Source organism: Alligator mississippiensis, chromosome 9 (genome assembly GCF_030867095.1).
Source record: "Alligator mississippiensis isolate rAllMis1 chromosome 9, rAllMis1, whole genome shotgun sequence".
NCBI lineage: Eukaryota > Metazoa > Chordata > Crocodylia > Alligatoridae > Alligator > Alligator mississippiensis.
In genome coordinates, this window is record NC_081832.1 from 17,248,951 (window position 1) to 17,274,282 (window position 25,332).

The following is a 25,332-nucleotide window of genomic DNA, read 5'->3' on the forward strand; positions in this document are numbered from 1 at the left end:
AGGCTGCAGCATAATTGCAGCATCCAAATTTCAAAGCATTTGTTGCTTGCCTTACTGGCCTCACCACAGTTCCAGAAGTCACTCAGAGGTAAGAGAACACTGCCACCCTCACCTGGGCTGCATGCAAATGCTCCATCTGTCCTCATTGCCAGGCTCTGCTAGGATCATGTTCTGTATTGGATTCCTTTGCTAGCTGGTGTCTAGCTGGTCAAGAGGTCACTGCTTCCACCACAGTTGTGATCCACTGAAACTGAATCCAGTTTTCTTTGTTGCCTCAACTCACACAAGTCCAATTTGGCAAGAAGTGGCAGTGCAGCAGCTTTGCAGTGTAAGAAACAGCCTTGCATGGTCCTGAACAGATGTCAAAAAGCAGCCTTCACCTGCCTGGTTTGGGTTTTTGTCTCATCATTTGTGCAGAGCCTCAGGACTAGGAGAAGGCTATGCTGAAGTCAATGTAGGCTTAACCCTGCTCAATGTGCTCACTGCTCAGCAGCTACAGGAACAGCCTGTACTAAGATACTATACTTGCACTCTGTTAAGGCTGCTTGCCTCCCTTCTTCGGATGCATTACACATCTAACGTCAGCCATGATATAGACAAGACAGTCTAGGCCTGCTTTAAAATCAGAATTGGATGGGACCTCAAGGGGCCTCTGGTCAAGTCCCCTGCACAAATACAAGAATACAGTTCCAAATCCATCCCCGTCAAATGCTTATCCAGTCTCCCCTTGAAAACCTCCAGTGACAGGGTCTACAACTCCCCTAGGTGGTCTAGTCCTCTGCCTCGCTGTTCTAACAGCAAGGAAGTTTTCCCTAGGCGCATCAACATGAAAATACCCATTGGACTAATTCTACTGCATGTTAGTGCATCATGCAAAGTGTGCTAATGCACAGTAGATTAATCCAGCATGCACAAAAAAGTATTTATCTGCACTAATGTGCAGTAACACTGCTTACAGCACATTAAGTTAGTAACTTATTACAGGTACTAAATAAATGTGCCATAATTACGGTGCATTAACGAACATGTAGACGTGCCCCCTGAGATCTAATCTAGAGCAGCTTTGATGCAATTTAAAACCACTGCTTTGTGTTCTGCCCTGTGTGGCAAGGGCGAACAGTTCTCCCTCTTTTTTGTGGCAGCCTGTCACACATTTTGAAACTGCTACCAAGGCCCCCCGTTTAGAGCCCTTGCAATAGACTAGTGTTTCCCAAAGCACACTTACATTAATACATTTTTTCCATGGCACACCAGTTAAGGTGTTCCCCATCCTCACACCTATTGTAGCTCATTGCCATGGCAAAATTCCATGGCACACCTTTTCATTTCTGACAGCACACTTGTGCTGTGGCACACTGGTTGGGAAACACTGCAGTAGACTGTTCCTAGCTAGTTTCCTGTTACAGAGCCGAAGACAGTACAAGTCCATTAGGAAGCAGACAGTACAAAAATACGTACACTTAAGTGATTTATGCACTTAACTGATATGCAGAAAACATGCCGTTTATAATCTGAACAGCAGGCAGCAATTTGAGATTAAACTCCTTTTGTACAATTAAGCAGATTATGCATTTACTCAACCCGCATGCAAGTAAACAATGACATAGTAATGGTACAAGAAAACCCTAGAAGGAAAACTGGCAGATCAGTACTAGTTAAATGCTCTAACTAGGTAGCAAGGATTTCTTAGGGTATCTTTTATTGGACTAGCTATGGAGTTGAGATAGAGTTAGACAAGCTTTCAAATGCAGGACCGTTATCAGGTGGTTTAAAGGTGCAAAGAAGTGCGGGATAATGCCTCTTCTAGTTATGATGCAGAGTACACTGGCTTAAATAGCTCCATTTTAAATATAAGTACCCAGAGCTTTTTGCTAACTGGGCTAAATTTCACCTTACAGCCATTTAACTGAGCCCCGGTCATTAGATACCTATTAGACTGGAAAGTCTGACATCTTTGGGAGACAGAAAACTGGCAATTTATTTTGTGACCCAGCTCTGCAATGAAGTAAGGCAACACTTCCCATTCTGTTCTTTATTCCATTTCCTTTCAGTAAGACACAGCTACAACCTTGCTTCCTTTTAAGATTAGATCCAACTTGGAGAAAACATTTAAAAGTAAGGGCCTCCCACCACAACATGAGTAAAGAACTTGGAAACTTTGGGTGGGGAAGAGTCCAAGCAATAAGCTTTTACATTAATTTCCACACCAAAGCTGTTTAGTACTTCTGTACCTCGTAGTACCACAGTGTTTAAGTACTTTGCAGTGTTTAGTGTATGTATCCCCAGAAGCCCCCTGTGAGGCTACAGAGAAGCACATACCAATTTTCAGATAGGGAACCATAGTAACTTGGAGTCAGTGTCACACAGGAAGCCTACAGTAGAGCAGGGAATCCAACCCAGGTCTTTCAGATCCCATGTTGGTGCCTTCATCACAAGGTCATCTTTACAGCCCATGGAAAGCCAGCTCACAACACTGCACAACATGAAGGCAGATCCCAGGTCAAACCCATAAAGCTTATGGAAAGAGGTACAGGGTCTTTACCATCTATGCCCACAAGCCACCCCTGGCTCCTCTGAACAAATAGCTCAGCTCCAACCTAAGTATTTATGCTGCCTGTATGTAAGTCTTTATTCAAGTGGATGAGCTATTTTTTCCACCTCCTGTCAAACAGTGTTTACCTGAGAGAGGGAAACTCCATGTTCCAGAAGGAGCTGAAGTGACACTTAAACCACTTGGAGGAGAAGTGATTAGTGTAAGCACACGCTGTATGTACACACGCACAATGGGCTAGGTCTGGAGGGGCTGGCTACAAGCTTGCTAGTCCTGTTCTAACCTGGTTGTGGTGGCGCTAAGGAGTTTTTAAACTACTGAATGTGGAAGGTTACTGGGATAAGAGAGATGAAGGGGGAAGAGAAAGGCTTCTGGGAGGGAAAATGCTGTTGTGGTCAAGAACTTGTCAAGGAATTAGGCCAGGCCCCCATTCCAGCTCCAGTACCCATCTTCAGCACAACATTCAGCAAGTATTTCCTGGCTGGGAGCCTTGTCAGGCTTAACTCACGGCTAGGAAATTGCTTGGGGCAGTGGTAGTGTACAGTTGCAACCCACGGCCCTGCCTCCCAACATGGAGCCCTGCTGGCCTGTACCCCTGTTGCCTCCTAAAACTTCTGGCAAGTAGTTTAACTGGGAAGACACTTGGAGGTGGCACAAAACAGAGCCACTGCGTCTGCTGACCAAGATACAGACCCTGGTATGCTTCTGCTCATGGTGACCAGGAGGGTTAAACCATAAGATTATCCCTTTCTTTCCCCCCCCAATTAGCTTTACACTTAAAATCATGTAACACCAGTCAACAGACCCCAACTTAACCTCACCCCCCAGGGACAGAGAGCAACTTACCTCAGCCAGGCATTGGGCACTGGAGACAGCGGGTCAGTCCTGGAGTGGGAAGCCCTCGGCCTCTCTGCTCTGGGACAGGGAGCCTTTCCATTCTTGCCCAAGCAAATGCTAATGTGTTTCAACTCGCTCTAGCTCCATCTTGCTTAGATTAAAATTTGTGCTTAATCATTTCCACTCTCCCTCGCTCATCTTGGAGGACAACAAGAAACCAATTTCATGCTGAGTCAGGCCGCTGGGACCCAGATACAAGTGGGTATGTCCATCCTAACCCAACCTGGCCCTTGGCAGAAAGGCAAAATTAGAAGATTAATTGAAGGCTGTGATTCCAGTAAACTCTTTCCCTACATCCCTTTACCCTAGTGCTACACTAAGTACTTGCTTGGGAGACCTATCCAGCTATACCAAGACCTGCCAGAGCCCCCAGCCTCTTGTTACCAGCAAGGGAAGAGAATGAGGACATTGAACAACTTTTTGTTGCCTACAGTTGGATGGTTAAGACAGCAAAGAGAATTTAGTGTTTTTTCCACATAACTTAAACCAGGTATATGGAAGTACTAACGCAGGGAGAGAATATAAATCTCGTAGAAAAAGGCACAACAGGAACCGAACCAGTAAGTAAAAGCTAAAGCCAAACAATTCAAGTTAGAAATGAGGTTTTTACACTTGTTTGTTTGCTTGTTTTCTTAAGAAGCCATTAGATCAAACTACCAAGTGATTCTGTCTCCTGTAGCTTCAAGGCCAGGCCAAGGTGCCTGTCTGGAGGGGCTGCTTTAGCTGAAATACTGGGCTGAGTACAAAGGGAACCAGATGAAGTTCCAGGATTTGTGCTTTATTGCAGGTTAGACTAGATGATTTAAGAGTCCTTCCTACCTTGAGATGCACTGTCCTGCTTGTGGCTTCAAGAAATCCAACTCAAAAACACAGAAGCTTGTAGCTAAGATTCTCAAACAAATTGGCAGCACCCAGTTAGTAGGGTGAAGAAACTAAATTTCTACAGGTTAATTTAAATTCTGGAAAAGAGGAGAACACTGTTCTGTAGCATGAAATCAGTTTTTTTCTCTCTCCAAAACACTGTGGCTATCTTATAATAGCATCATCTGACTCCAGATAACCTTGCCCACTAACCCTGCAGCTCTAGGTGAATGGGAGGTCAGGCTTTTAAAGAAGGCATCACTTCCCAGGATTTCTCGGAACAGGCTGGCACACCCTTATCCGAGTGATTGGCTAGATAAACCAAAAACCCCAGCCCCTGGTTCTGCAAAGGCCTCTTTATAATCACAAGGCTGTTGTAAATTTGAGACTGTTGCCCTCCTACACTCCGGTTCATGTGTCATTTCACTTTGATTGGGGGCAAAGGGAACTCAAGTGTGTGGTGAATATTATTGACCACATTGCTCTGGTCCACAATTAAACTGACAACCTGATTTGCCCTTGGCCTCTGCCTGCAGCTGAGATGCCATTCACTAATACCCCTCCCCATGACAAGCAGCCACCTGGGCTCACAGCCAGGCAGTTCCATAGCACCTGATAAGAGAGAAGAAACAAACCTGGGCAGGAGAATTCAAGAGCTTCCTTAATCTCCTTTTGCTTCCACTTTTCTACTTCCTTGCACTCCTCCAATGCACACAGCCAGGTTTTAAAGCTTACTACCAGTCTGCTTGGCCTTTCCCTGTGCCAAGGGCCTGGTGAGCTGGGGGGAGGGAGGTGCAATTCCAATCTGCAATTGCTTTGCTTTCATAATTGCATCACTACTTGCTGATTACTTTGCTTCTTGGGGACATTGTCTCTTGCCTGGCTAAGCACTTGGCAACATTGCATGGTTGATGTGTCTGGTTGTTTTATTAATGTCTGCAGTGTAAAGAGAAGGGCCGGTCCTGATCAGGAATTACTCCACTCAGAAGCAAATTCATGCTCACACCCCCAGCCAACCTGGAAAGCAGAACAAAAACAGTTCAACCTTGCAGGGACTCCAAGGGGGTGAACAGCAGCTGCACTGAGTGGCAGGCTGGACAATGACACTGAGGGGTTCTGGAATAGTAGTTAAAGCTGTGGGGGTTGTGACTTCAGCTTTGACTTTACAGCACATCTTTTTTCACTGGTGTCAGTCCAGTGGTCTCTACTGCAGTCAGTGGAAATACAGTGTACAGCGAGGTCAAATTTGGGCCACAGAGTCTATCCAGCCCCTGCCACTGCCTTAGTCATTCCCCTTGGCCCTAGCTCCTGCCCTTCACCCCCTCCGAGGGTTCTGCTACAACCAGCAGCTCTTTTATCTGAGGTCTCCTGAACTTCCACCAGGATCTCCTCGGGACCTGGAGGCTGGGTTTGCAGATCTGCAGCTAGTCATGCAGGGTGCAGACCTCCCCGCCCAGCCCCTGCTGAAACCCACCCCTCTTCCCCCAGTTTGAGGGATCACAAACCTGCCCACAGACCTAGGGTTGAGGGTTGGAAAACACAATACTAGTCAGACAAAAGCTGGGTAGCTCAGAGGTGATGATCAAGGTGGGGCTGCTTGCTGCTGACATGCAGGGCACCTGCCTGGATTGATACTGCAGCCTCCGGCTCCTTCACATCAGAGCATGAAAGTCACTGATGAGTTTTATAGGAAAGTGATTAATTCTCTCTTGGAGCTGATCTCCGCCTTTCATGCACAAGGGTCGCAGAGCCCCACCTACTGTGGCAGCTAAGAGCATTATCATGTGCAGCTCCTGCGCAAGAGCCACTCAACCCTGCAGCCTCTTCTCTGAAGCTGATCATCAGACTGGAAATCTCAGCAGGCCTCTTCCACCCAGTAGGGGTGGGGGAAAACAGTAGTGAGAGAGTCAGGTTTGGGCTTAAAAGGCTAAGAATAAAATCACTGGTTCTCAAGCCCCAGGGAATAAATCTGGAGGCAGCAGCAGTGCTGGGAGGTCTCTTTTCCAGGCTGCTTTGGGCATGGCCATTGGCATCTGTCACAAGAAGGGTTAGTATTTTCTAGCAAGCTATACAGCAGAGTGACTTCCCCTTCAAGATCTCCAAGCAGCAAGTGTCATGGTGCAAGGCAAAACCTGCAGCCTTCCATATATCTACTGCTGACACAGCTACGCAGTGGTGGCCAGACATGTTCAGTTAGGATTGTAAACAGACACATGAAACTGAGCTTACCATACAATGTGGGCCCTGCATTTCTGCTAGCTAGACTCCAACCTCCTGTGAGCTGGCCGTTTGAAATGGTATTTTTTCTCCAGCTTCAAAAATCTTCTCTCAAACTCTAGTTCACAGTCGATACCCCAGAAGTCAGAAAATTTCATCTCAGAATTGTCAGTGCAGTCACAAGGGGCTGGAGATGTGTTGCTGGGGTAGTATCACCAAGGCTGTCTCCTGAGGAGGTGAGAATTGCATGGGTATGGGCATGCTTGGCCTGAGGAATAGTGGATCCTTTCAAGGCAGAAATCTAGGTGCACATCTGACAACCACTGACATCACTGCGAACCCATTTCACTCTGCAAGACACCCAAGTCTCTTCAATTTCCCCAGAGCTTTGGGAAAGCTGACCTGGGGAATTAGAAATGTTCTTTAATAAAGCAGGCTAAAAAAAACAAGACACCCTGGCTGATCTTTTGAGCTCTGACGTGCCTAATACCCTCTTGGCAACAGCCAAGCAACGCTTTGCAGTAGATTGTAAAGGGAGATCTTGAAGTGGCCCAGTACCTTATGGCTACTTGGCTGGCTCACAGCTGCCTGCACCAACCACTACAAACGGGCACCTGGCTGTGCTGCCAATGCTGTGCTCTCACATCTCTCTATGCTGCTCTCTCTCCAGTCCTGTCTCAGGAGCCTGGAGACAAATGGCTCGACTTGCCTCTGCCCTCCTCCTCCTCCTCCTATTTGTGGAACGGCCAAATCGTGTCCCTTGATAATAGGACACAAAACAAACAGCCAGATTAAGTCCTTTAGGAGCCAAGCTGTATAATCCCAGGCGCATCTGCCAGTCCCGGGGGGCTTAGGCAAAGGTCAGCTCAGCTGCTGGGGATGGGGGCGGGGGTTCCTGCTGCTTCCTCATGCCGAATGAAGGTGAAGATGGAGTGGGTGATGGACAGGATTGCAGTACTGACTAACAGCTATTCACCATCATGGGCCCAGGAACATACTACCTACACCGACAGCCCTCAGAGACATCCCAAACCAGCTGACAGCATGTGTAAGCACTCTGCTCTACCTGCTAGAACAGCCAGCCACACATGCCCACCCCTGCCCACATCCCAGGGGCCTAACAGCAGCTCCCTCACCTGCCAAGTGTTCCTGCCCCCACAGATTCTCCTGCAGCCTTGTTTGGAGGCAGTAGCAATAGGTAAGTCTGGCAGGCTCTCACCGCATGAAAATAGGCTTCATAGGTGCCAGGTGAAATGGTGACTTGGAGTGGATCCCCCTTGGTTCATCTACCCTGTGTGGGGGTGGGAGCAGGACTCAGGGCTTCCTACCAACAGACACTTCTCCTGTTGGCCTCAATTGCTGCGACTAGCCCTGCCCACCCTACTCAAGCCCCACAGTGCCTGGGGAATTGAGACAAGTACGGGCTGCGTTACACCCCACAACCAACCACCAACTCGCTGTACTTCAGGAACAGAGTACACTAGTCTCCAACCGCCCCTTCCAGCCTCTCGGGCCTGGGCACTCAGGGCAAGCAGCTTAGAAAAAGAAAGGCATGAAATGCGTAATCTTTGAAAGAAGAAATGAGGGTCTTCCATAGTAGCCCTAGCAACTGGATCTACCACCAGGTGCTTGGAGGAGACTACCCCAACTCCCCAGCACGTGGGCTTCAGCTTGAGCAGCCACTCTGGTAAATGCACTCATCCCAGAGAAAAAGTTCACTGTGGGAAAACTGTTCAGGCTGGCATCACCCTTGCCTGTCCCTGTGCTGATAGGAGCCTGGTGCTTTTGGGCCAAGCACTGACAACCCCAGAAATTCAGGGGGAGCAATGGGAAGAGGGATCATATCTGAATTAATTTGCTTCAGTATCATGAGTCAGAGCCCCTACTCCCTTCCCCACACAGCCCCCACAAGACCAGCCAGTTATCAGCTGGAATGGGGGTGGAGAGGACTGGGGGCCACATGTTGGTCCTTCCCCTGCTTGCCCACAATGCTCGTGCTTGCGTTTTTCAGGACCTGCCTCCAGCGAGGTGGAGGCTATAGGACAGAAAGGTTTAATTTTCCTACTGCAGTGGGGTCATAGGGGGCAGAAGGAGAACAGAACAGTCCTGCTGTTGAAGGCCCTTTCTGGGGCAAGGATGCAGCACAGCCCTGGGATGGCTCCACCAGCAGGGAAAGGCAGGAGATGGCCAAGGGAAAACCAGACTCCTTAGGGCAAAGCCTGGGAGAATCACAGGAGCCTAGTGCAGCTTCCATGCCCCCCAGTGTCTGGAAAGCACAAGATGCACACAGAGGTAACAGCAGGCCAGTAGTACCGCACTTAGCACGTGATCCATTGTCTGGGACACACAAATCCAGCTGGAGAGCTCCTGTCCTGATCTGGCTGAGACATGGATTGGGGAAGAGCCTCCCTGCTAGAAGAAGAGAAGAGACTCTCCCCCCCTTCCTGCACCCTGGATTCCTTCCAAACCCAGCCTCAGCCTTGCTGCACCAGATGCACATTTTAAAATCAGCATTTACTCCTGCTATGGCTCCAAGAGAGCCCTTTCCCCAGGCAACCAGAGCGAGTGGGACAGTGGCAGATGTGGCTGCAGCAGAGCCATCCTACATCTGGCTGGAGTTGCTTTTAGCGTTAAGCAGAGGGCAGGACCCTGGGCAAGGTCCTCCATGGTCCATGCCAGGAAGGGCTGACCCAGCCCTGGGTTTTCTACATGCAGACAATGGAGGAGGAGGGTCTCATCTCCCCACTCCCCTGCCCACCAGCACAATGGAGCATCCTTCCCTGTACCTCCCCCATCCCAGGACAAAGGGAGCTGAAGGCAGTGGAGGGGCAGGCTCCTAGGGGGAGCAGAGCTCTGCTGTTCCCCACCTTCCCTCACTGCTGTGACCAAGGCCAGCCCAAACAGCTTCAACACGCCAAGGCCTGGCTCACCATGACTGCACCCAGGAGCTGGGCTGGGCTGGGCTAGAAGTGCCTGGTCCTCACAGGCTGGGCGGTGGCCCTTCCTTTCCCTCTAGTCATGCTGCCCCTGTCTGAGAGAACCAAAATGAAGGAAAAGGCAGTCCAGAGCAGCTCTTGCCAGCTTGCTGCAGTAGGAACAAATATGCCAATTAAGCCATCAGCCCAGGGAGCAGAGACTTGCAAAGTGCTGCTGCCAGGAGACACGCTTCCTTTTAATGAATTGCTGAGGCCTAATGTAAAGCACTGACTATGGAGGGACACCAGGCTGACTCACTCCGCAGTCTTCAGAGATCAGCAGCAGGAGGTAGGAGCCAGGTTTGGATGTGTTGCTGCTGTGGGTTTCCTAATCTCTGAAGTACTGGGCCTTCGTGGCTTCATGGGAGCAGCAGGCCTGCCCTCCTGCAAACCTTTACCAGAGAGGCCTGCCGACTTCCAGTGGCCCTATCACTGCCTCTGGGCTTCCAAACAACTCCCTGGCAGCTTTCCTAATTAAACAATCCTGCACTTAATTGGGCTGCTAATCAAGCGGCTTCTTCCCTACAAGTGATCACACTTCCTCCCTCTTCCCCCACTCCTGCATCCCGCAACCAGCCAGGTTCTGTTTGGGACCTGCGAGAAGAGGGTGTTTTGCCAACTTGGGCTTTTCACTGTTCTCCCCACCACAAAAAGGGGCCTCTGTGCTGTTCAGTTCACTGCCACTAGGTGCCAGCAAGGTAACAGGGAGCACTGCAAGGAAAATTACAGGAGCCTGGATGGAGCCTTGTCCCCTCTAGGCAGTTGTCACAGCAAAGCAGGACAGGAGGTGCCTCCCACAGTGGTCCCCATGCCTCCCTACATAGCCAGCTGCTGCCCATCAGGGAGAAGGTGTCTAGAAGTTTAAGTATCATGAAGGCCTGTCCAGCCTTGCAACCCACTTGAACACCAGGCAATCTGCAGCCCTGCAGAGGAAGCAGTCATCTGCAGATTCCCAGGCAAGGTCAGCACTTTGCTGCAAAAAGGGAGCATCCCTTTGTCTACAGAGTTCTCCTGTGAGAACTGTGTCCAGAGCTGCTACGATCTGCCAGCCCAGATGTGCTGCAGCAGGGCTGTACATCCACAAAGCTTGGGAAGTGCCAGCAAACTAGACCCCAAGCTGCACAGAGATGAACAGTGCAGCTGACATGTCAGCCCAGCCCAGCCCAGCCATATGCTGTTATGGGCTGCAAGAGCTCAGCAGGAGTGAGTTTAAGCAGCCCCAATAGATGCATCAGGTATAAACATAATAGCTGGAGAAGCCCCCAGAAGAACTTGCATTTCCTGAAAAGATGGCTCTTCGTTACTTGCCTTTATCCAGAAGCTTCCTTGAAGGTTCTCAGAGGCCCAGCAGCTGCAGGGTCCCAGCCAGCCAGCTCATCCCCCTCCACAGTATTCACAGGACATAGCCAGCAGCACTGTCTGCGCACCACTCCTGCTGCAGAGCAAGAAGATGCAGCCAAGTCTTGGTTAAGACACGGGCTTCTCACCTAGAGTGGGGCCTTCCGTTTCTTGGGAAGGAAACGGCCCCATGCATGTGTCAGTCTGTATAGGGAAGATTTCCCCCATGCCTCCACCCTCTTTGCCACATGGGCAGACTAGTCAGCAAGAGATGCCCTCCTTGCAGGCTGTGCCTAACTAACGAAGCAGCTCTGGAGTGGGAAGAGCCAGTGCCAAGCTGGACCCCACCTTAAATGACACAACACATCACCATGCCATAGGAGCAGCAGCACTCAGGTCATTTTCTACAGGTCAAGAACAATAACCAGTCTTCTCTGTAAGACCACTGCGGCAGTAGACCAAGGAACTGAACATTTGCCACTTCAGCTCATACGCAAAGGTCAAACCCTGCTGCAGGTAGTAGAGCTGAGCCTGCTTATAGAAGCCAAGGATCTGGCCTGCTATAAATCTTGCTACATAAGAGTTCTCTCTTACCTTCTAGAAGCCTAGTCCCAGCAGGCCTGAAGTCATCACCCATTGCCAACTGGCAAGGATTGCATCAGAAGTGCCAGTCTCAGCAGTCAGCGGTGAATTGGACATGTTTCTTCGCTTAATAGCTTTCCAAACATGCTTACTTGAGAACACTGCTAGCCAATAACCAAATGAGCTGCCTTGGCACAAGGCTGCCTGGCATGAATATTATCATTACAGCCCTGAGCGTCTGTTTTCTACCCAGGATAGCCAGGGCTGCCTGCAGTACTAGCACTAACCATGGGCAAAGATGCTCAGCTGGTGTAGAACAGCATCCCTCCTTCAGAGTCGAGGCTGTGCCATGCAAAGAGCTGGCCTGTGAGCTGCCACAGATGCTACTGAGAAGCAGCCTTAGTGGTCAGTGGATGAGCAATTCCTGCCATGCAACTAGCAGGCACAGCTGTTCAGAAACCAGGTGCAAAGGGCTGTTCAGTGAGGTGCTTGTATTTAATCCAATGGCAAAGTATTTACACCAAAGAATCTCTACCACTGCCCACATGTCCAGGGAGTTCCAATTTCTCCAAAGTTTTATTATTTCCAAAATAATAACAATAACAATAATAATAATAACAACAATAATAAAGGAGCAAAATATTTACTTAGACACTCAGGAAAGAGCAGGAGAGGAGGGGGGCAGGGAAAGAGATACAGATCAACATGTTCTCTGCATAGTCATCTGGAGATTTTACAAAACACCGTTTAAAAAAATTACAATAGCATAAGACTTTGTACAGCATCATTTTTTTTTCACTGAATCAGTGCCAAAGAGCATTGGCCCATTCATTTGGGAAGGGGATTCCATTATTTAGTTTGTTGGCTTAAGGAATAGATTGGCAAGAGAAAAAAAATGACAACAAAAAAAACCAAGCCAAAAAACAACCCAATAGTCTCTTAATCCATGCTCCTTCCAGTCTATGTCCCTTGCAATGATCAGTATCCAAGCCACACACACACACACACACACACACACACACACACACACACACACACACGGGATTCCTTTATCTAAAAAGCTGCAGCCTATTCTCTCTCCAAGCTTCCGAAAGACAGAGGGAACCAAGAACACAGGATACTCACTTAAATTATTATTACACACAGTTGTTATTGCTGTGCCACCTAGAATAAAAACAAAAAAACCCACAGGCAGAGCTGGAAACTTAGAATTTAAATCAGTCATTCTAGACCACCCATCTTTTCTTCTAAAGAATATGTATGGGGGGGGGGGGGGGGGGGGGGGGGGGAAGAGAAGAGGGGAAAAGAGACGGACAGACCTTTATACATCAACATGCACATCTGCTCCCAACCCCCATTCCCAGATCAAAGCTCTTTTCAGTTTGGCATTCTTTAGCATCTTCTGATTTTTCTTTTTAAGGAAAAAGCTTTCTCCCTGGTGGCTGGCATTGTATAAATTAGACAAGAGTTACTGTCAGATGACATTTCATGGCACTTGGGGTTGGGAGAGGAGGGGGGTAGGGATCTTCTCTTAGCAAGCTTTAAAAATAAAAAAGCCTCTGATCTCTAATGATTCCAATTTCTTGGCAAACATTCAACATAAGCAGAGAGACACAGAACATGAAAACAGTACCGGAGTCCCTGCTTGTGAGTGCAGAAGTCTCAACATGGCAACTTCTGTGCTGCACAGAAAAAAAAAAAGATGTGGCTCCAAGTCCCAAATCCATTTAAAAGTAGATTAAAAAAATTAACAAATTTCCAAACGAAGAAGGGCAGAATCTCTCCTAATCAGCATGCCTTAAGCAGGTGCTTGGCCAAGAGGATTTGTTAAAGAAAGCCGCACAGGAGGAGATCTTGCTTTAAGAAACAAGGAGATACAGGGCTGGGTTTGCATTTTCATTGGTCCTGTTTTTCCTGAGCTCTTGGAAAGAGGGGAAAAAAAACTGACTACAAGGAAGATAATCATTTAGGTGCCAGTATCCTCCCCACTCTGGGGGGAAAGAGCACAATGGGAGGGTTCACTCATTGTCTCAGAAGAAAATTGCAATAAAGCTGGATTCCTAGCGACATTTGATGGGCAGGCACAATTAGCTTCTCCCTGGCAGCTGCTTTGCTTCCACGCTGGGAGGAGCATGTCTTATTCTGAGAGCCTGAACTGATCTGACCGAGGTTATGCACGTATTTCTGAGGAAGCCAAGCTTAGGAGATGCCAGTAAATCCAGCACTACATCTCAGTAGGTGTCTCCTGACTATGGGGACTTCTAATCAAAAAGCAGATGAAGGCAGACCAGATCTGCTGGGCGATACAGCAGGTCTATAAAAGGAGAGCACCTCTCTGAGTGCCTGCACCTTAGCATGGATGGGCAGGGGTCAGGGAAACTCTGGTCTGGATTGTGCTCCTAATGAAGCCCGTAGGAGTTCTATTACGGGTGTCAATGGAAAAAAATTGACCCCTATACCAAGACTTGCCCACAGCATATCCCTGGATGCTTCCCTCACCCCACCCCCTCTTCCAGCTGTGGGACCTGCTGCCAGATTTTAACAGCTGTCAAGACATATCACTGTAACTTGTCGTTGAGATGCATGCATCTTGTGCCAAGTCAACATGGAGGTTTGGACTGACAGCCCGAAAGAAAATGAAGAAAAATTCCTATGACATAGGGCGTGGAAAACACTGAATCAAAGAGGAATCATGGAAGAAAATATGTGGGCATCAGAGGAGGATTAACCCTAGCCTTGAGCAGAGTGGGTCCTTCCAAACAGCAGTGGCAGGCCGTTGCGATATTGATGGAAAAGACACAAAAGCCACCTACTATCCCATACACATCCCCTAAACCAAAGCCCCAAGAACTAATGCCATCTGAAAGGGGCTACGTCACCACTTGCTTAGAATAACTGAGCTCTCTGAAAGATGCATGGACTGAGAGACAAGCTGGCTTTGGAAGACAGCCCCTCAGTTGCTGACAGGGGGTCTGCCCTGGGTAATTTTGGCACGATGGAGCAAATTCAGACAAAGACAAATGACTGTGTGATGGCATGAATCAAAGCCTTACAAGCAAAATGGCAAAGAAGTTCAGTGAAAATACAATTGCAGACACATTAACATTACCTTAAGAAAAAAAAAAAAAAAGGGACACATGCAACTAGTTAGCATCTGGTCTCCAAAGGGAGCTCAGTCGACTTAAGGACTATGTACAAAACCAGGCTATTTTACAGCTCTTCAGTACTTCTCCCCATTAACAAAACCATTACTCCACAGAAAGGTTCGCTCTACTGCTCCAGCCCAAACTTGTCAGAAAGGAAGGTCTCTGCAAAACTATGGCTTTGAGTGCGGCTTGGGTTTTCTGCTTGAAGTAGACACAGGGGGGAGGGAGGGGAATGACCATTGACAATTGTTGTCCAACTCAAAAGCATCTGCGCCCCCTTCCTATTTGATCCTCAAAGGAGCATTTCCACAGCCTTTGCCTTCCCACTCCAGCAACAGCCTAATTGGAAACCCTCCCTCCTAAGCTTTGAAGCATAAATCATGATCATGCCAGTAATGGGCTGAGACCAACAATTGGGCTTCGTGATTGGGGTTTGTTGAAAATGAAAAGATGGAGGTGTGCGCACATGGGACCTTGACTGGGGCATTTGGGCTGCAAATAAATCAGATGTCCTGGCACATGATGGAGTCAGCTCTTCTGCTCATTGTCTTCTGCTCAGACCCAGCCCAATAAGAATAGCACTTGGTTGAGCACGGGAATGCCATTGCATCATGGCACCATGGTGACAGACCATTCATGAGTTAAAAGGGAGAAGATTCATCAGTGAAGAGCAGAACCAGCTAAGAGCACAACCCTTGCTTAGTGTTTTCAATGAGACAAACAGCTGTTCCTCTGTTAACACTCCTGTCATGGGTATGAGCACAGCATCCCCTTCTTCCACAGCCACTCCCCTGCTTGTGACCATCTGCCTGCCTGTCTTCCCTAAGGTGAAAAAGCAGCAGAGATGCATCTCTTGGCCCACAAACAATATAATCTCTCAGCTGAGCCATGTCCGACTTGCCTGTAGATGCCTATTAGCTTCTCAGTCTGGGTGAGGGCCACCAGAGCACCAAGCCTAGGAGCCGCTTGGGCTACAACAGGTATCCAAACTTCCCTTCCACCACATTTCTCACTCTTCCTGAGGAAATGTTGCAGGAGATGAGAGCAAGCAGGAAGGGAAGGAGGCACCAAAATAACTCTAGGCACATAGGGCAAACCTTGCAAACTGAAATATGCCATTTATTAACAAGCCTGATAAATATTACAGCCAGCCCCTTGTGTGCCAACTGCTCTCCAAGCAGCTTTTGCCACTTAGCTTCCTTCCTTATATCTTTGATGCCATCTGGGCACCAGTAAATGGGAGCAATGAGCTGTCTGCTTAAGGAGACACCCAGGCTATAGCCCTACAGGCTGTTAAAATGACCTTAGTGGGAAACAAAGGTGCTTAGCAACCCACCAATTTGGGCCCTCCTGCAGTGCTCTGGGCAGCTGGGTTTAAAAACAGATTTCTGCATCTAGGTTGCCCAAGGCAAGTTTGGACAAGGTCAGCAACCTGGCCAGGTGCCACCACAGCAGACAAAGCAAGGAGGCTGCTTCCTTATGGGATCACATAATGCGTCAAGCTGGTATCAGGATCATGCAGGGATCCCATGGGATCCCTGCTTCACAGGCTGAAACATGTAGGAGACATCTGAGCAAGCCCTGACCCTGATAATCTTCTCCACCAGGGGACCTTTCTTCTGACCTTACCTGCACCCAGAGAAAGGGCCATGGAACCTTGACCAAAACCAAGAAAAGAATTTGGACCTTTACAAACAAGGCAGGATTACAGGTCTCAGGCTCAGATGATGTCCCCTGTTACTGCAATGCCAGGCACTGCCCACTGGTCATTATGAGACCAAGCCCCCAGGGAGATGATCCCAAACAGCCTACTGAGGACAAGACAGGTCTACTTTAACTAGCTCCACACCAGGCCTCGATTCAGACAGACACACAGATCCACCTTTGCATAACATAAAATGCATCCAAATTAGCAGGTGAGAGACAGAAGCGGCTTGGTTGTGCGTTGGTCAGGTTCACATCTTGAGATGCTGGCTGGAAGACCAGGGAGTATTTCATGGAAGAATTCCCATCAAAAGCATTAGGAGGAACAGCAAGTGTTGGGAAAAAAAGAGTATCAAGCCTCAGTTGGCATTTCCCTTAGCGTGGCTCTGTGAAGTCATCGTCACAATTAGAAGGTTCTCTTTGCTGGGTGGGAGACAAGACTGGAAGACTGAAACCTGAACCCCCAACCTGACGCAGTTCGAAAACATGTCTAAAAGTCACTGGAGCCACAAGCAGCAACACAAAACGCTAACCCAAGTGCCAGTGCACTTCAGCTACAAAGTCTTTCTAGCCCTCCAGAAGTACCACACATGGGGAGGAACATCAGTGAACCTAGTACCCTCCAGGTCTACATGGCATGGACAGCACCTCTAATCCAACCTCATATGCACCTACGACCTGCAGCAAGGTGGTAGGTGGGGAAGGGGGGGGGGGGGGAGAGGGTGGAGAGGGATGGGAGGGGTGATGGGGACAGTCACATGTATATCAGATGCATGTCTGTCTCCAGGGAAGAGTGTCTCAGTCTGGAACAGCAACACTCACGCCTTTTTCTGTGGCAAAGTGCGGTCAGTTCTGGTTACAGAACAGGCTGGGGGGGGGGGGGGGGAGGGAATCTGTGCTGACTTAAAAGAAAAGGGAAAAAATGAGAGAGAGAGAGAGAGAGAGAGAGAGAGAGAGAGAGAGAGAGAGACAGAGAGACAGAGAGAGAGACAGAGAGAGAAAGGCTGGAAGCAACGTGATCCCCATCTGGAAGGTGTCATTCTGTAGCACTAATGCCCAGTCCCTGAAGAGCCACCTGCTCCTGGATGCAGGCTGCAGGGAGTCCAGGTCACTGCTCCATGGGTCCACTTCATCTCCTCAACTGCAATCCAGAGTCACTTGGAGGAAGACTCTTGAAGGCCAAGTACCTCAAAGGGAGGCTGATCCTGCATCTTCACCTCACCCTCCACGCTTCTCCCAAGCATAGTGGCTTTCTTCAGGAAGGGTTCTTTCCCCTCCCATAACCTCCAGGCATCTCCCTTTAGACTCCTCTCAAGGTCAAATGGCAACACCTCGTTAAACAAAGACCAGAAGTCATTAATTAGCAAACAGGGAAACCCAGCACCCACAGCCACTCCAGGCTGCAGGAAGGCCCCATCCCACCACTTCTGAAGAAGGGCGACTCCCCAGAACTGCAGACTCTGTGAGGAGTTCTTGAGATCCTGCGCGTCTTGTCACACACGCACTCACAGACACATGTGGAGGAGTGGATAGTCTTTGGCACCAGAAGCCATCCCCACATCTATAGGTTCTCGCCTGGCTGATACTGGGGCTCTGTTGATGTGAAGTAGTCCTCCAAGAAGGCCTGCAGGTACTCAAAGGTGGGCCTTTCCTCAGGATCCTTCCTCCAGCACTGGCACATCAGATCATGCAGGGATTCGGGGCACTCGGGAGGGCAGGGCATTCGGTAGCCACGTTCCACCTGGTCCAGTACTTCCTTGTTAACCATCCCTGTGAGCCAAAAGAGACAAAGGACTGAGACAGAACAATTCTCAATCAATGCCTGGCTGGGAACCACAGGCATGTGCTTACTGCCCTGCAGACAAGTGGGCAGGAGGGTATCTAGGACCCTCATCACTATCCACTATCTCCTCTCATCCCCTGAAGCCTCCTCTGAATCTCCAGTTGGTCACATCCCACTGACAAAGGCAGAATCCCAGTAGGCTGCAGGTTCTACTTGGATAACTGCTTTTGCATTTCCCTAGCACCCTCCACCCCATGGTCTCTCTGGTAAAAACCTTGGGGTGTGGTGAGACATAAGATTATTGCTCCCAATTTATAGGAGGGAAAACAGAAGGTTGGATAACCTGGCCAAGACCCCCCACAGCAAACCCCTGGCAGAGAGAGGATCACAGATCTGAGAACCCTGTTCCAACCATCAGCCACTCTAAGGTTCTTCTCACAACAGCATAGCTGCAAAAAGGATTTCATCCCAGGCAACAGCTCTGGTTGTTTATTCACATGCCTCAAATGAAGATCATTTTCCAAGCTCCAAACACCCCTAGAATGTACCCTTCAGTGTGGAAGCCTGTCCTTGCCTAGAGAAGGGAAAAACAATGCACCACATCTTTCCTTTGACAAGACCAGGAGACACCAGGGGACAAACGTGACTCCAAAGATCAGCTGGAATATGCCACAGAATCAGAGCAGGGCTGTGGCCAGCGATAGCTCCACCTCTTACCTGGGTATGGCACTCTGCCCTTGGTGGTCAGCTCAGTCAGTAGTATTCCGAAGGACCAGACATCCGACTTAATGGTAAACCTGCCATACAAAGCAGCTTCTGGGGCTGTCCACTTAATGGGGAACTTGGCACCTGAGTAAAAGGAAACAAAAAAAAATAGGGCATGGAGGCACCACACAGAATATCAACCAGGGGAGCCCAGACAGGCCACAGTCCACTGGAGTAGCCCTCGGCCATCACAGTAAAGCCTGGCAAAGGACCAAATGAGGAGGACTGAGCTAAGAGATTCCAATGAAAGAGTGCTCTGTGCGAGTGCGGACTGCACTGTCTGCATCCTCACTCCTTCCAATTTCAAAGTACAGAAAGCACCGAGTCATCTGGGCTAGCCTGTAGCAGCCTAAGTCTGGGAATCACAAGATCTCATTCCAAGTCCCAGCACTTTCAATACGAGTCTCAGCCCATGCCAGGGATTTGCTTGCAGCATCCAACTGCAGAAAGGCAATACATAGTCCCACCAGGAAAAGCAGAAGTGAAGCACTCTTTCAGAAGGAGCTACAAGATCTGTGGCAGCAGGATCTTGACATACAAAGCAAGCACTTGAGTGTGAATCTGAATGAACTCTAAGTACCAAGCCAGCATCTTTACAGGGATGAGTCCTACAATGTATACAGCATGGACCATGACAGGGCAAGCTCCCCCCATCTCACTGGCCTCAGGACACAGGAGAACGTGGCTTCTTTGTAGTGCCAGAGATGGGGTCAGTCCATATTGTATGGGCCCCAAGCACATAGGGAACTGGACAGACTTCCTACCATTTCACATTTGCCACCTAGATGGGATGTCAGCAAGTGCCCTAGAAGCAACAGGCTGTGCATGTCATTCCCAAGCCATCCAGCCCTCACAGCCTTAGTCCATTTGGAAGCACCATGCAATTCTGTGGCTGGCTTGTTTGTTTCCCCTCTGGTCCCAGCATGCTGATGCCTTCATGTGCAGCTCCACTCCCACATACCTTGCCTGGCAGTGTATTCATTATCTTCAATCAGCCGTGCCAGGCCAAAATCAGCCACCTTGCACACCAAGTTCTCCCCTACAAGGATGTTGGCAGCTCGGAGATCCCGGTGGACATAGTTCATCCTTTCCACATAGGCCATTCCAGATGCAATCTGTAGCCAGCACATGGGACAGCACACAGAGAACATGAGATGCTATGACCAGGACACAGGGCACCCAGTCATGAGTCCTTCTAGGCATGCTCATTTTAAACAGCCATTGTAGACCCCATGAGGCCCTGACCATACAGCCCAGTTAGTCCAGCAACTAAAAAACACATGGAGCTGATGAGACTTAAGAGGGGCCTGGCTTTGTTTAAAAGGCCTATCACCAGGCTGGTATTATGTGTGGTCACAGAAAGAAGCCAGCTGGCAGCCTGATGGCAATGTGCCATTTTGCTCTCCAGACTACATGAAATACCATAGGTCTCGGACTGGTGACTTATACAGCAGCCAACTTCAGGAACGAGTTGGATGAGATGCTTGCAGTGGCAGGAGATGCCCCAGAATCTGTGCTTACTTATTCAGCCATAGAACAAGGGGTGGAGGTCTACTATGAAAGTCCTTCTCAGAGCATGTTTCCAGGTTGGTGACTCTCCAGTGTATCCCTTAGATTAGGCTACTTTTGGCTTTGGACTGAGGAGATTGCCACAATGGTAAATCAGACCAGGGGTAGGCGATACAAAATCTAAAAACACCATGGCTTTGGCCAGTCACATGTCTCTGCTTAAGACAGCAACTGAACAGAGAAATGCAGGAGAAGGGCTAGAAGCCAAGGGCAGGCTGGATAAAGGTCACCCCATTCTGGACAGATTCTTCTGCCTTCCCCTCATGTACTTTCACTCATTGTTTTGGCATAGGTTACCCCTAAATTCAGAGCAGCTGGGGGACACTTCACCCCAAGACAAAAGGGCCCCTTCATCTTTTGATCATGTTAATGATTGTTAGCAAGATACATGGACATGCAAGACAGATGGTCTTTCCAGCTAGACATCACCCTGAATGGTAGGCAGCAGAAGACCTGCATTTTAAAGGCTAAAGCAGGACACTAAAAAAGGCAAGAGAAGCTTCACCCATAACTTGTCACTCAGCCAAACCCACCTGAGCCGCCATGTCCACCAGCTGGGGCAACCGCAGATACTTGCCCATCTCTCCCTTCAGGAAGTCCAGGAGGCTCCCTAGTGTGTAAAGGCATAAGAGTCAGTCAGAAACAACCATTACTCTGATGGTCCCATTTCCCATCCATCCAACACATTTAAATTTTGGCTTATGTGGAAGATTCCTTTAGAAACTGGAAGATGTTGCTCACTTGGAGCCGTCTCAGTTCCCTACCCTGTTATCCACACCCCCATCCCTTTCCCCTTGCTGCCCCTCCCCTGCACCCATTCTGTCCCCTCCACACACACACACACACACACACACACACACACACACACACACACACACACCTTTGCTCATGTATTCGGTTACTATGTATATTGGCTCCTCTGAAACCACAGCATACAGCTGGACCAGTTTCTCATGACGTAGTTTCTTCATGACCTGGGCCTCCTGCAGAAATGCCTCTGGAGACATGGTCCCGGGTTTCAGAGTCTTTATAGCCACTCTGGTGGTGCCGTTCCAAGTCCCTGCAACAAAAATCCAAGCCTGTTCAGGACAGCCCATCTTGACCATCATTCCCTGCCCCACCAGCATAACATTATCAGCTCACTGCAGTAGGATTATGTCATGACGGGATCTACAGGATCCTGGTGAAACATCCTGGGAAGGAGGATGTTCCACCAGGCCAAATCAGGACAAGCCACTAGAGTTTAGGGCAAGCGGAAACCCTACAGAAGCACCATGCTGAGTAGCACAGGGAGCACACCATTCCTGACATGTCACCTTTGCCAGCAGTCATGGGATTAAAACCAAAATGCATGGCTCACTGCTGGAACAGGAAGGAGCAACTCCTAGTGACATTTGTATAGCCTGGGTGATGGGCCAAGAGATTCTCACACTGAACTGTCATGGCCACATTTCAAGTGCTGGGGAAGCCTCACATTGCCTATGAGCAGCAACCCCAGAGACCAACCAATAAGGAGAGAGAATTACATTTCTTGGAAGAAATAGAAATTCAATTATTTTATTTATCTCCCATCTATGACTCCCTTCTCCCCCAACCAAAAACCAGGTAGGTGTCCCTCTGGCTAGTCAAGACAAGCCAAAGTTCCATGGCCCAGGGGCCTCCTGCTGCTTTCCAGGTACTTGTTTGGGGGAATCCTTACCCATCCACACTTCTCCAAAGCATCCTTGCCCCAATTTCACCTCTAGTCGCAGGGATTCCCGGGGAATTTCCCAAGCATCTTTAGCCAGTCCTTGTGTCTGGGGCTTGGAAGTTGGGCAGACATTGGTGAGACGGTGACACAGGCCATCAGCATGTTCTGGGAAGAGGAAAGAACACAGGCAGCATGCCGACTTAGAGAGCCCTGGCACAGGTTTCCTTCAGCCCTTGCCTCCTTTCAACTCCCCCCAGCTCTCAGCCCTTGGGACTTACTGCTCCTTATGCCTGGTACATCTAAATCCCCGAGCACTTGCTCTCCTCCCCTTCTCCAAACCCATCTCTTCAGGAAATGCACCCTCTCTCCCTTCATTATTCAAGGCAAACAAGTCCCTGGTTTTCCCGCACTGCTGCTGTAGGTCTTGTTTTGCTTTATTTGGACCATAAAAGAAACAGGATCAGGGAACAGACAGGCCCACCAGCCCAGGACACCTACTGGAATAATAGGTCACCAGCTGCTGCAGGCTGTTGAACTGCGTGCGAGAAGTGATATAGAAGCCGCCACTGTCCAGCTTGCGGATCTTGTAGTGCTTCACGTTGAGCCCTTTGGCATTGTCAAAGTCCGAGACTGAGAGGCAATAGGCACCTGCAGGAAGAGCAGGAACATCTCAATCATTCCACCTCAGAGACATGCTGGGACTGCTACTCAGAGCGTGGGGAAGGGAGAAGAGGGAGGAGACAGGTGAGAAGGGCTGTGTGCATGTGTGCTCACATCCCTCATGGAAGCAAATCTAGGGATACATGTATTGTGTGGATAGAGAAGTGTAAACCAAGTTAAGAAGGTAACCTTTATCCTAGAGTAAGGGGAGAGGAGGGGAGACCAACACCAATGGAGGCTGGCAGCCACATCCTGCTTCTCCCTGTATGGTGCTGGACAGGAGCACTGGTAGACATGGACCTCTCCTCATAGCACCCTCCTGCATCCAGAGCAGGGCCCAGGACATGCCACCTGGTAGTTCCCATGTACATGCATGCACACTGAACAAAGCCACAGGCAAAGCCTCACCTCCCTAATCAGGTCCTCCAACTGCTTCAGCTTGTGCAGAGACCCTACCAAGCCTCACCAGCTGAGCCATGCTGGGCAGGACAGCATACATATAAGAGACCTCCCTGAACACCTAGATGCTGGAAGAAGAGAAGCTGGGGCTTCCATGCTCTGTCCATACCAAGTGTGAGCCCAGTTGGCTGCAAAGAGTTTTGTGGGACCCGCTGATGGTGCCATGCTTGGACTATACACAAAACCAGGGGCCATGTGTGCATAGAAGGTCCCTTGGCAGTTGGAGAGCTGGGGTCTTGAGCCCTCGGGGTTCTGGCTGAGGGTCAACAAGACAAGTGTTTTACATGCCACTGCCCAAAAATTCCCAGCAGAGATTCTACTGGATCACGTTCCTTCGCCTCCTGTTTTATGCTGCTGCATGGCATCACAGTCCACACATGCTGCCCAACAAAAAGCTGAAGATCACATCAAACCTGGATGCAGACCTGCCACCTGCTTGCGACACTGCCTTAAGTAGCACATAAGCTTTGTTCCTATGCACATATTGTGGGGTGGCTCCGAAAACATCAACACAAGAGGGAAAGAGAAGGAACCTTAATTGAGAAGAGTTGTGCTGACAAGCACGCCAATAGGAGAGGCAGAAAAATAAAACAGCCGTTTCCCTTCAGTTACAGGCTACTCTTCACTGGACTAGAGGCCCAATCTTACAGGGTTCCCAGAGGCTCCTTTACAGATTAGTAAGATTAAAAAAAAAAAAAAAAAAAAAAAAAAAAAAGCACTCTACCCAATGGGACTCAGTGCTAAGTCTAATGGGGACAGTGGTGCTCAGCCTTTTTCCTACAGGAACCCATGTGCAAAAGTTCATGGCCTGTCCTGACCCACACCCCCTTGCCCTGCTGGTGCCCAACTCAGTCCCTGCCCCCCCAAACCATGCTGGTGCCCCTCACTCCTTACCCACAGCCCCTGCCCCACCCAGCCTTGGCATTGCCCCTTACTCCAAACCTGCAGCCCCCGTCCCCCAGCACTGCCAGAGGGGCCCTCAGCTGCCCCTGTCCCGTTCAGGCCGGAGCACAGTGCCTATAGTGGTTCCGGCTCATGCAGGCAGCAGTGGCGCGAGTCCAGCCTCAGCTGGAGGGAGGACGGGAGGCCTGTGGCAGCCCCCACCCTGGACTAGGTCTGCTGCACCGCACCAGGCAACCTGGTCAAGGCCCCTTCCACACTCCCAGCAGCATCTCCTGGCCCTGCCCCCACCCCTGTGAGCACCTGGCCTGGCCTTGCAGCTGTCCCCTGCCTCCTTCACTCTACCATTCTGCCCTGCTGCAGTCTCACCACTTTCCTGGGACAGGTTGAGAAACACCAATGATTCGTGACCCTCCGAAATCTTCTTGCCACCCATGGATCGAGAAACCCTAATCTAGAAGATCCCATTAAGCATCTCTGTGATGCTTAGTTTCAGTTCTCAAACCGTGGATTCGTCTCTCCAGAGATCATAAGCAGGCAGACAAGGTTCTTTGGGTAGATGTGGTATCTTTTCCAACTACTTGGCTAGTCTAATAAAAATTGTTCTTTGCAAGCTTTTGGACACAAATGCCCTTCTTCAGGCATAGGGAGAGAGTATTGTCTCCAGAGATAACATCCTTGTTAACAGCAGTATATGGAGGCAAGAGATAACAAAACCCGATTACCTACCCATCAGCCCTATTGTGTCTCTGCATGTTTGTGTACACAGTCAAGCCCTCACCTTTCTCTAAAAGTGCAGTTTCAAGAAGTTAACAAGTAAAGAATATCAAGCAACAAGAATGAACTTTTTGTAGAAAACAGTGATTAAATTGAGGCTTCCTGACCAGTGATTTAAATTGTGCTTTAAAACAGGATTTAAAGCTATTTGATTTAAATCAAATCCACCGTGGCTGACCATGCTCTGGGTCAAGATGCCTCTTTACATGGTTCCCAAGCAAGGTAGAAAGAGTAGTCTCTGCTGAGTTACAGGAGCAGAGCTGCAAGGTGGAAGAACTGACAACTGAACCGTGACCTCAGCAGCCCTCGCTGATAATGGTCCGGCTGGCAAGGGGGCAAGCAGCCATGTATTCATCTTTGCTCTTATCACATCACTGGGAAAGGTTCTAGACTAGGGGTTCCCAAAGTTTTTACGCCATGGCCTGGTAAACCGCGGCCTGGGAGTGGCCAGGGCCCAG

At 49.3% G+C, this 25,332-nt stretch overlaps 1 protein-coding gene across 12 annotated transcripts in view; it reads right to left on the minus strand.

The window, feature by feature from the left end:
• Window positions 1-11,969: 11,969 nt before the first annotated feature.
• Window positions 11,970-25,332, minus strand: part of SRC (SRC proto-oncogene, non-receptor tyrosine kinase) — a 71,871-nt gene continuing 58,508 nt past the window's right edge. For all 12 annotated transcript variants that reach the window (XM_059733201.1, XM_059733197.1, XM_059733200.1 and 9 more), the window contains 7 exons: window positions 22,577-22,726; window positions 22,088-22,243; window positions 21,269-21,448; window positions 20,922-20,998; window positions 19,781-19,934; window positions 18,772-18,903; window positions 11,970-18,041 (listed from right to left, as the gene is read on the minus strand). In XM_059733201.1, coding sequence (XP_059589184.1) covers window positions 17,833-18,041; window positions 18,772-18,903; window positions 19,781-19,934; window positions 20,922-20,998; window positions 21,269-21,448; window positions 22,088-22,243; window positions 22,577-22,726 — 1,058 coding nt within the window. In that variant the 3' untranslated portion in view covers window positions 11,970-17,832. The remainder of the gene's footprint in view (window positions 18,042-18,771; window positions 18,904-19,780; window positions 19,935-20,921; window positions 20,999-21,268; window positions 21,449-22,087; window positions 22,244-22,576; window positions 22,727-25,332) is intronic.